At 35.4% G+C, this 11,805-nt stretch overlaps 2 protein-coding genes across 2 annotated transcripts; one reads left to right on the top strand and one right to left on the bottom strand.

Moving 5' to 3' along the window:
- Positions 1-332: 332 nt before the first annotated feature.
- LOC132038479 (uncharacterized) lies at positions 333-775 on the top strand. Its single transcript, XM_059429142.1, has 2 exons — positions 333-467; positions 560-775. The coding sequence occupies exons 1-2, from the start codon at positions 333-335 to the stop codon at positions 773-775; spliced, it is 351 nt and encodes a 116-aa protein (XP_059285125.1).
- Positions 776-6,313: 5,538 nt separating this feature from the next.
- On the bottom strand, positions 6,314-7,771 carry LOC132037247 (FCS-Like Zinc finger 13-like). The gene is made up of 2 exons (XM_059427739.1): positions 7,063-7,771; positions 6,314-6,714 (listed from the first exon to the last, which is right to left on the bottom strand). Exons 1-2 carry the CDS (start codon positions 7,629-7,631, stop codon positions 6,552-6,554), a joined length of 732 nt encoding a protein of 243 aa, XP_059283722.1. The 5' UTR covers positions 7,632-7,771; the 3' UTR covers positions 6,314-6,551.
- Positions 7,772-11,805: the final 4,034 nt, after the last annotated feature.

Here is an 11,805-nt window from a genome sequence, read left to right as displayed (position 1 = left end):
AGAGAATATCATTGGGCCCGTGCTTGCACGGGCTAATCCCATCTAGTAATTAAAGATAGGGAGATATTTATCACCTGTACAATTTTGTAGGCATCATCTAGAGTCCGCAACTTAAATGACCCAAAAAGTATCCAAAGGTACCAAAATAATCCAGTTAAAAAAAAGTGACCGAACTAACCTTTGCGCACTAAATTAGTGCGCAATATGGGTTTAATAAAAACCCTACCAGCTTCATTTTTCCAAGTTACTCTTCTTCACCTCCTTCATTTTCACTCTTTCAACATACTTTAGCTCCCACCCCCCACCCCCCCACCCCCCCGCGCGCAAAAATCATGTCTCGAAGCTCTGAAACGTCAAACTTTGCTATAGAACCTGATGTTTGTGAATGTGATCGTTATTGTAAGCTAAAAACATCAAGGACCGAAGAAAATCCAGGGCGTCATTTTTGGCGTTGTAAAGTGCTCGAAGTAAGTGTTTTTACAATTTTTTAGGCTTTAAATTTTTTTTCACATTACCTACATATTTTACTTTTAAACTGATTTTCTTGTAATGTTTATAGGATATGGGCGATTACAAACATCTTTGTTGGGAAGATAGCATTCTCGTGGATAAAATGGCGGCGGCGAAGATTAAAAAGCCTCTTGTTGATAGAGATACTGCAACTTCACGTATCTCAAGAGATACCGTAAAATTTGACTTGCAATTTAAGCTTATGGAAGCTAAAGAAAAGATTGACCTTTTGGAGGTCTTGCTAAAAGAATTCAAAGAAAAATAAAGTTTTCTCAAGGCTAACCTTAAAGAAACTCAACAAGAGAAAAATGCTTTGAAAGAAAAACTGAAATTTTGAAAGATTATTTGTGCTATGTTGTTGTTGTTTATTATTTCTATGTATTTTGTTTATTAAGTTTAATATTTCTATGTATTTTATTTTTATATGTATTTCCTATTTATTTTGTTATTTTTATGTACTTTGTTTTTACTAGTTGCACGTTTTCATTTATTATGTAATCCTCACCCTTTATGTACTAATTTATCTGATTTTTTTTTTTAAATTGTGAATTGTTAAAATTTTTATGTATTATTAACTCTAAGAAGATTATTTAAATTAATAATAGACTATAACAATCAAAGAAAATTAAAAACATACTAAAAATATTCAAATTGGTGACTTTATTATAAACTAAAAATACAAATTAACCGCACGAGTCCGAAACTTAAATTACCCAAAATCTAAGAGAGTGAACCAAAATAACCCCTAATTATCATCAGAATAGAAGTCCTATATATCGTCCTCAGAACAATATTTTGGGTTTCTTAAGATATATCTTTTTTCTGTAGATATTAATTCTCTACTTGTTGATGATGCTTGTTCTTCGGCCAACTTTAGCATGTAAAATCTACAACGTCTTGCTAGCATTCTGTTGTTTTCTTTTCTAATCCTTTGTACGGCAAGCTCGCAAGTTTCTGGACCTACTCGAGGCATGGTTATTGAGTACCTTGTTGGGATTTGAGCGATGAGATTTTCCAAGTCACGAACAAGACGTTCTGATTCGGTATGCCGATGTGCCCATTCTCGGCGTAACCCGCAAAAATATTCTTGTGGATCTGAGCATTTAACGCTGAAAAAATCATCATTACGCTCTATAAGAAGGTGTGGTTTCAAATCGTCTAGTTTGAAATCATTATTATCAAGAAAACTTGTTTCACTGGAGTAGCTGCTATGATTTGAACTATCATCACCACTGCTATGCGAATCCTTTGGAAGGAATAAAGACCAATTTACATTTCAACTACTCGACATTGAATATGTTGTAGTCTAATAACAAATGAAAGGCTACTTATATAGATGGAAACCCCCAAGTACTTTCGGGGGGTGGTCATTATGACCCTACCTACTTACTTTATTATAAAAAAAAAATATTAATCTTCATCGGACATCTAACATTCCGAATCCCACTTGGATCTGAATCTTATGTAACCATGTTGACCATATTCTACCCTTAGGCAATGTATTTTCATCCGATTGTTCTCTTCGCGAAAATGGTAAAGAGCAAAATTTAACTCTTGTGGAGTGTCACGAGGCATTGACATAGCACATTTTTTTGGGCGTTTGACCTCAAGTTTTGTTCAAGTGCAGCAGCCTCCCTGACACGCCAATTCCACTCATCTCTCATTGTGTTATTGTATTGTCGATTGAATATGTTGTTCGGGTTATTTGAGTATTTAAAATCATCATCTAGTTTTCATGTCCTACCTATTGCTTCGAATATGCCTTGTGGGATAAAACATGTAATAAAACCAATATCAGCAAATTGGGTATAGAATGACATGATAACTCATTTTTTTAATGTGAATGCTAGTTGTTCGTCAATCATGTTATATACTACTCCTTGATTTGACAATACCAACTTATATTGCGCAACATTTAGATGCGCAAAATATGAGTTTTTAGAATGACATACTTGATTTGACAATACCATGTTGCATTACTTGACCGCTTTTAATGACACTAACTTGTATTGCGCATAATTTAAATGCGCAATATATGAGCCATAAATGACACACTGTGCTTGATGTGACAACACAATGCTGCATTATTTGTCCACTTTTTATGACACTGACTTGTATTGCGCAACATTTAAATGCGCAATATATGAGCCATAGATGACACACTATACTTGATCGTTTTTTATGACACACTATGTTTGATGTGACAACACAATGCTGCACTATTTGTCCGTTTTTTATGACACTAACTTGTATTGCGCAACATTTAAATGTGCAATATATCAGCCATAGATGATACATTATTTGACCGCTTTTTATGACACACTATGCTTGATGTGACAACACAATGCTGCATTATTTGACCGCTTTTTATGACACACTAAGCTTGATGTGACAACATAATGCTGCATTATTTGTCATTTTTTTATGACACACTATGCTTGATGTGACAACACAATGCTGCATTATTTCAAAATCTTATCCTATTGCGCAACATTTTCATGCCCAAAAGTATTGCGCATTTTCATGCGCAATGTGGTTCCCCACGTTTTTTAAATGTTCACTTTTGCGCTCATATTTTACCTATTTAATATGAATGTTGGATGAGGTAAAAACTCATCAATTTCATAAGTTTAAGTCTTTTAAGTTCTTGAAAAAAACTAAAACTTCAAAGAAAAAATGTCTTCTCCTTTTTCAACCGTTAAGGTTTCTCTATTTTGGGATGGAGATATACTTGATGACAATAATACCGTTCGTTATAGTATCAAACCAAAAGCCCATGTAAAGTTTCCAACAACCTTAAATTACGAAACATTAGTCACTTACCTACACAAAAAAATGAACACTAATCTCACGGAGTGTGGATTATCTATAATTGTCAGATATCCACACAGCGTTTCACAAGGCTTAGTGCTTTATGGTGTGTGGAATATCAATGATGATGACTCTTTGAGGAAGTATTTGAGGGCGCCTGAAGAATATAGGGATTTAGTCGCCATTTATGTTCTTGCAATGTATATAGCAAAGATACCTGAAGAAATCCCTCAAGTCCATCCTACTCATGATAACACTTATGGCGAAAGAACCGACCGATCTTATAAAAGATGATTGCTGCCTTGAAAAAAGGATGGTGTTCGGATCGTAAAAATGCATTACAAAGGGCAGTCACAATTTGTTGTTATAAGGAAATTAGGGAGTATAGGGTTGATGATTCAAACAGAAAAATATGGAGACTAGTTTGTAAACGACAGTATCAAGGTTGTGCATTCATGCTTCGGAGAATTGTTAAGCCCGATGGTATGTGGGTTATCACAAAATTCCACAAACGTCACACTTGTGATATGGGAGAGAATCGAGCAGATCATTTTAATTTAGATATAAATATGATTGCTCAAGTGCTACTTAAAGATGTTGCCGAAACCCCAAGGTAACCTATTCGACCTAGTTCATTATAATTCTTACAGCAATTAAATTGTCATTGCTAAGTGTTGTTTGTTTAAAGTTGTGCAGGATTCCCATCAAAGATTGCATTAGAAACGTTAAGATAGTATATCAAAAAACAATAAGCAAGAGAAAGGGATATCTTGGGCATAGGCGTGCGTTTGAGATGATTTATGGAAATTTGGAGGGCTCTTTCAAGACGTTGCCGAGGTATATGGCAGCTCTACAAAGATTCAATGTTGGAACTGTTGTAGAGTGGAGGCTTTTGGCTGATAATATTTTCAATCGTGTTTTGGGCATTCAAACCATGTATTGATGGTTTTGCTCATCGCCGACCAATCATATCCATAGATGGCACGCACGTATATGGTGTATACGACATCAAGCTACCGATTGCGTAGAGAATGGATGCCAATGGGTCGATATTCCCTCTTGCTTTCGCAATTTCCGCTAACTAGAGCAACGACACATGGGGGATGTTTCTGACACATTTGAGGCAGCATATTAATAAGGATCGTATGGGCATATGCGTTCTATCTGATCGACATCAAGGCATAATGCACTACATGTCTACTTTGGAGGGGTGGCAGCCTCCCTTTGCTTACCATCGCTATTGTTTAAGGCACATCAAGGCAAATTTTTAAATAAAGTTTGAAAACGGCACACTCAACAAATTGATGTGGCCGGCTGCGATGGAGCATCAATAAAAAAAATGGCTTGTGAGGATGGAGACGATCAAGGAAGTAAGTCCAGAAGCATATACTTGATTGAAGAAAATCGAAATTGAAAAATGAACATTACATACTGATGAAGGCAGGAGATGGGGGATGCTTACAATAAACAATGAGTCATTCAATGATCCGCTAAAATCGCTTTGGAACTATCGCCATTCTTTCCAATGGTAAGAATGACTTTCATGCAAGTTGTGGAGCAGTTTGTGACAAGAACCAAGCAAGCCAGAGCCATATTAGCAGAGGGTGGGAGATGGAAGCCAAAACCTTAAAAAATGATGGAGCATCACAGGAAAAAATGTCAGCTACACAAGATGACCGCGTATAGCCTGGCTGAACGTGTGTATGAAGTCAGAACAGATTATTACCAGGATAGGGGAGGAAACGTACATACCGTTTATGAGGGCACGAGAACGTGCAGTTGTGGTAAGTGGCAAATATACCACATGCCGTGTTCTCATGTTATCAAGTATTTTGAGGCAATAAGAAAAACGGTATCAAGTTATGTGGCATTGGAATACAGCGTCAAAAGTTAGGCTAAAGCATATACCGGCCGCTTCTACCCACTTGGTGATCAAGCTTATTGGCCAAACGAGCCATGGTTGCTAACAAGGAGTATATCCGTAAAATTCGGGTTAACGCACGAACTCAGATTCACAATCAAATGGATGTCAATGATAGAACATACTCTCGTTGGTGCTCTACATGTAAGGAGTTTGGCCATGATATGCGTTTGTGTAGCCTACGAGGCCGTGGTGGTGCAAGTACCTCTCGTCGTGGAAGAGCGTCTTGTACTTGATATATTATTTTAAATATTTTGTTACTCTAAATAATGATGTATTATTTGATTATTGCAATGGATTATTTTGAAGCTCTCGTATTGGATAAATTATTTTTTAATATAATATTTTTATTTGTACATTCGAAAAAAAGTAATGCCTTGACTAAAAAATAAAACACTTAAAACAAAACCTTATAAAATAAAAGACTTAAACCTAAAGATAACAACATTCAAACAAACAAACTTACTTCGGGCAACCCCTAAAACAACGAACCAAACATTTAGGTAACGTTGATGTAATGAGCCGACATTATTCTCTGTAAAAAAAGATATTAAATTCTACATAAAATATTAATATTTCGGAGTTTTAAAACATGATTAATCTTGCGTCAAATTATAAAAAAAAACGTGAATTTGAGAGCTTTAAAATTGTGTGAAAAAAAAAATACTATTCTTTGCACATTAATTTAGTGCGTAATAGGGTAAAACTGTAAAATTACAGTTTGATCCTATTGCGCACTAATTTAGTGCGCAAAAGGTACTTCAGTCACTTTTTTTTTTGAGTTATTTTGATACCTTTAATCACTTTTTAAGTCATTTAAGTTGCGGACTCCACATCTACCGTGGAGTTCATCGGAGTCAGTTCATTTGTTTTAAAGTCTCTATGACTGTCCCTAAAATTGATTTCAATCAAAATTTCTTTCCACTTTTTCCCTTTTGTGGAGAATCTTTTTGAATTTGTCCCATGCACTCACCACAAAAAGAAATGCTTCTTTTTCCTTTATTTAACATCAAACTTTTATATCACTTTAAGAATTATTATAGATAGAAAAATAAGGAGAAAAGAAAAGTGTAGTTCAAAACTTTTCATAGCTGCATTTGAGCTTTCCATTTCTACATCCAAATCAAAATTGGGGAAAGTACACACCAAAGAAAAAGAAAAAAAAAAAAAAAGGGAGGTCCTCCATATAGAGCTATTTCTCATATGTATAAAAGTTTTAAGTATTCCCGAGTATATATAGATGTTATGTACTAATGTTTCTATATATACTAATAATAATAATAGCTATTAATTTATTGATCAGTCTTAACTAAATAGCCAGAATTCCAGTTGCAAAGATTTGGCCATTTCCATAAGGTGAGCTTGCAACATCAACAGATCTTGAAACTACTTCTGAACTACACTTTTCTTTGTGATCATCCATCACTATTTGCCTGTACCGACACTCTGTGCTACAAAATGCTTTCTCTCCCCTGAAATTCATTAACAAGGAAATGTTAATACCATTCTGACAACAAAAGGGATAGTAATTACAAGATATAATGGTAAAAAAACAAATCTAAACTATCTTCTTGCGAGTTTGGCGTCCCAACAATTATAAGAGGTTCTCTTTTCCTACATGAACTATCACCGTACGTAGGTAATAGTTCAGGAAAGGCAAAAAGAAGAAACAATTGATAGCTGATCTGATCAGCTTCGAGGTGTGTTTTAATACATAGACAGTGATTCATCAAATAGTAAAAGGAAACAGCTAACAATAAAAAAAAAAAAAAATTCAAATGTGTTTTTATCGTTAACTCAAAATAAAGTAGTGGACATACCTATACATGTATATGTCTTTGCCATGTAGCTTCTTTTGACACAAGTGACATGAACTGAGAAAATCAGAATCAGGGTATGCCGGAAAATCTCCAATTCTCGCCGGAGATATACTAAAAACACTTGGACGATTACATTTTCTTGCCGGAGTTTGAAACTCCCTTTTATTTTCACATTTACTTGTATCACCATACACCTTAGTATACCCCTTGTTACCAGGTGCACGACAAGTTACTATAGTATACTCTTCAAAACTACTATCCATATCCGTTTCCTCGAACTTTGGTGTATACCTAGTTGAATTATTCTTTGATGAAGAAATAACCGGAATTGGAAGTGATCTATTTGAATTCCTGTTGTAAACAGCTTTATTACCACTAGATTTTTCTAGAGCAGCCACAATAGCTAAACCAACCCCACCAAAATCGATGTTTTTTAAGCCTCTTGGTGATTGAATCTTGAAATCTAGTGGACTTCTTGGACTTGTGGCACCATCTATTTTCTGGCTACCGGAAAACGCTGCTCCGGTGAGTTTTCCGATCACCGGTTTGGATGGTCTTTTGCCTAGCATGATGTTATTTTTTTTTCTTCCAAGTGAGAAATGAAGCTGTTTTTGCCTCAGGGTCTAAAAGTTTGAGTCTTTAGAGAGGTCTTTATACAATGGTTTTTGCAATTGATGGAGTTGTTGGATAGCCCATGGTTTAGGTTGGTATTATAAGAGAGATGATTGCACTGAATAAATAAATAAATCAAGTGAAATAATTGAGTCACTTTATTCTATTCACTAGTAATCTCCTGATTTTAAAATAATTGGTGTTTTTAGCTTGATACTCCTTCAAAAAAATTATTTATTCTTAAAAATAAGATATATTTTTACTAATTTATTCTTAATTAATATTTTAAAAAAGATGTGTAGCTTTGTAGTACTCCTTCCGTCTCAAATTATTTATTGTTATTACTAAAAATAATTGTTTGAAACTATTTATTATTTCAGGAGTTCAAGTAACAATTAATTAATTTTTCTTATTTTATTTTTAGTAAAAATTTATTCATGAAGATGACATATATAGAATAAATATTTAACAAAGAGATATTATAATATAGACATATATAAAAATAAAGGTAGTCAGATACCCACCCAATTAATATTTCGTAAAAGACGTGTAAATAAAGAACGCGACAAATAATTTAAGACTAAGGGAGTAGTACAATTATTAAATTGGATTCCAAAGCAATTTTCTAAAATGTCACTTGTCAATGACCAATTTTTCAAGAAACGTCCATATCTAATAATTGGGACCCATCCCTAGGTGGGACCCATATTTGCCGATCAAAAGATTCCGGCTAGTTTGCTTCTCCGGCTATAAGTGTACGTGTCAAAAGATCAACAGAAAGTGTCAAGATAATAATTATTGGTGGGGACCACTAAATGGAGTTTGGGACCCACTGTTTTTATTTTGATGTTTCTTTTGTTTTTCGTGTGGTGGGACCCAGCCCTATGCCTATTGGAATATGTGGGACCTAATGCTTTTGTGATTGAAAATGATACATGGTGCTGTTGAAGTCTTCTCTGTTCACAGGGTTGTTGTACATGCTAAATGACGCAATTACCCTTCAGAACCCCACAATGTACTTTCTTTTTCCAAATAAGAACTCTTTAAAGATTTTATTCTTTTTGGAAAAGGAAGAAATCGAATTTTTAAGTGTTGAAGACCTTTTGAACTGAAGGATTCTCCACAATGAAAGAAAAAGGAAAACCAATAACTTAACAATATGAATTTGATTTTTTGCCCTTAAAATATTAATCAAATTAGATTATTACTCCATCTCTCTCTCAAAAATCACACAGACACTCTATCCATCCTGCATCACTTAATGCCATAATAAATATGTTGTTATTATTGTTGTTGTTGTCATCCAATGTTCGATTGACACAAATTATAGAATTTGAATTAAAATTTAAAATCGGAATTTATGATTGAAGATTACGAAATACTTATTATTCTACCATAAACTCTCGTGATCCTATTTTGATTTGTTAATCAACCGTTATTGCTTATACTCACGTTCCCATCTATGTAGTTTTGGCTTGAACTTAGAATCTTTGAAGAAATTTCTCTATTATTCCCCTTTCCTTGGCTGCCAACATTTTCATTAAAGTGGAAATATGCCATTAAGAGAAAGCATACGACAAATTACTAAGAGAGGTCTTATGGAGATGCTCTAAAGGTGTTTTGGTAGCATACATTAGGGCTATCAAAGACGCGTATGATGGAGCTAAGACTCGGATAAAGATACTGGGAGGAGACTCAGGACACTTCCCAGTTGCGATGGGGTTGCACCAGGGTTCAGCTCTTAGCCCGTTTCTGTTTGCTCTGGTGTTGGATGTATCGACGACGAGCGACATTCGGGCGAGGTTCCATGGTGCATGTTATTTGCGGATGATATCGTACTAATTGATGAGATGCGAAGAGGGGTGACCACCATGCCTAATTTTGGAGACATACTCTGGAGTCTAAGAGTTTTAGGTTGAGTAGGACGAAGACATAGTACATAGAATATAAGTTCAGTGCGGTGACGAGTGAAGCCGACATGGAAGTGAGGCTGGACTCTCAAGTCGTCCCGAGGAAAGGGAGTTTCAAGTACCTTGGGGCTATAATCCAAGACAGCGGGAAAATTGACGAATATGTCACACATCGTACTGAGAAGGGTGGTTGATTGGAGGCTCACATCTAGTGTCCTGTGTGACAAGAAGATGCCACCAAAACTTAAAGGTAAGTTCTACAGAGTTGTCGTTAAACCGACACTGTTGTATGGGTCGGAGTGTTGTCTAGTCAAGACTTCTCATGTCCAGAAAATGAGAGTTGCGGAAATGAGGATGTTGAGATGGATGTGTGGGTTTACTAGGACAGAGATGATCAGAAACGAGGATATTCGGGACAAGGTAAGAGTGCCTCCGTGGCGGATAAGATGCAGGAGGCGAGACTGAGATGGTTCAGACATGTTCAGAGTAGAGGCACAGATGCTCCGGTGAGGAGGCGTGAGAGGCTGGCGATTGTGGGTTGGAAGAGAGGTAGAGGTAGAGGTAGGCCAAAGAAATATTGGGGAGAAGTGATGATCAGACTTGACATGAAAAATCTTCAGCTTACCGAGGACATGACCCTAGATAGGAAGGTTTGGATGTCGAGAATTAGGGTAGAAGGCTAGTAGGTAGTTGTATTTCCTTTAGCAGTAGGATTAGTATTTTATTTTTATTTTATTATTTTTTTAGCAATTCTTATATTTCTTGCTCTTAGTTTGCTATTATTGCTTGTCGTCTTTTCTGCTTTAGTTTTCTTAGTTTTTCTATCTTGTTACGGAGTATGTTTTCATATCTTGCTGTGTTTCTGCTTTACTTGAGCTGAGGGTCTACCGAAAATAGCCTATCGACTTTCAAGGTAGAGGTAAGGTCTACGTACACTCTACCCTCCTCAGGCCCCACTTTGTGGATATAGACTGGGTATGTTGTTGTTGTTGGAAATATGCCATTACTTTTTTGGATTTTCTATTGGTCGTTTGATATTTATTTTGAGATTTGATAATTTAGATTCGCAAAATTTTATTTTAGGGTAAAACGTTCTCCTTCAAAATCGATATCATTTGTGGAACTCAAACTCAATACCTCTGATTAAAGATGGGAGAATACTTAACAATTATCACAGCCTTTGTGGTCCATTTACTTCATTAGAGAGTTAGTGATACCATTTCATTATACTAAGGCATAAGGTGTGTTTGGTACGGAGGAATATATTTTTAAAAACATATTTTCCAATTTTGTTGTGTTTCATTGGTCAAAATATTTTGAAAAATCTTATTTTGTTTTGAAAATAAGTTCTTTAAAAAATAAAAATAAAATGACTTCCATAATGAAAAAAAAAAACAAGTTCTCATAGGCGGTATTTCAGTATCTCAAACTGATTAAATCTCTTCCCCATCCGTAACATCCCACCTTTGTCCCCGCAACATCCACCCCGCCCTTGTCCCCACGCCGCCCTCTCCCTTGCAAGGACCCTCCCCCCATCACCACCCCAACCCATAATGTTTGCCTATATTATAATATTAGTATTTTTGATATAATAATTATATTTACTTATCAATAGTCAAGTATCAAAATATAGGGGTGGGCATAAACACCGAAAATCAAAAAATCGGACCGAACCAAATTAATTTGGTTTTTTGATTTTGGTGTTTCGGTTTTTCGGTTCGCTGCTGGTTTTTTTTAATAACAAATTCGATGTTCGGTTCGGTGTTCGACTTCGGATCTTCGGTTTTTCGGTTTAATCGAATATTTAATATATGAATGCAATATTTTTTTTACAGTTTTCTTAAATTATTAGTGGGTTAGGGAACTTAGTTTTACAGTTTTAATACATGAATGCAATATGTTGACAAGAATTTTCTTCCACTCATATATCAAACATGAATCGATCGGGATTTGGTTTGTGGATCGGTCTTTTCTTCGTCGTTATTCTTGTTTTCTTTCTTCGCTGTTAAGCTTATGCTTATTTATGTTAAGTTGAAACTTGAAAGCATGTAGTACAAAGAGTAGTCTCTACTGTCCAGTTCCAATCCCGTTAATTGAGACACACTTATGTCGCTGCTGTTATGTCCCGTGTTTTGTGCGTTCGGGAAATTTGAAATAATTTTGACTTGTAAGAAATAAGGCTATCTTTTTATTTTATTCAACATATGTGTGGTGTTCATGA

This window comes from Lycium ferocissimum, chromosome 11 (genome assembly GCF_029784015.1).
Source record: "Lycium ferocissimum isolate CSIRO_LF1 chromosome 11, AGI_CSIRO_Lferr_CH_V1, whole genome shotgun sequence".
Taxonomy (NCBI): Eukaryota; Viridiplantae; Streptophyta; class Magnoliopsida; order Solanales; family Solanaceae; genus Lycium; species Lycium ferocissimum.
This window is presented reverse-complemented; position numbering and strand designations above follow the sequence as displayed.

Excerpts from the sequence above, each read along its gene's own strand:
- LOC132038479 (XM_059429142.1), top strand. The coding sequence starts at position 333 with ATGTCTCGAAGCTCTGAAACGTCAAACTTTGCTATAGAACCTGATGTT. Across the intron at positions 468-559 it reads GGCGTTGTAAAGTGCTCGAA|GATATGGGCGATTACAAACA; the intron begins GTAAGTGTTTTT and ends TAATGTTTATAG.
- LOC132037247 (XM_059427739.1), bottom strand. The coding sequence starts at position 7,631 with ATGCTAGGCAAAAGACCATCCAAACCGGTGATCGGAAAACTCACCGGA. Across the intron at positions 6,715-7,062 it reads AAAGACATATACATGTATAG|GGGAGAGAAAGCATTTTGTA; the intron begins GTATGTCCACTA and ends AATGAATTTCAG.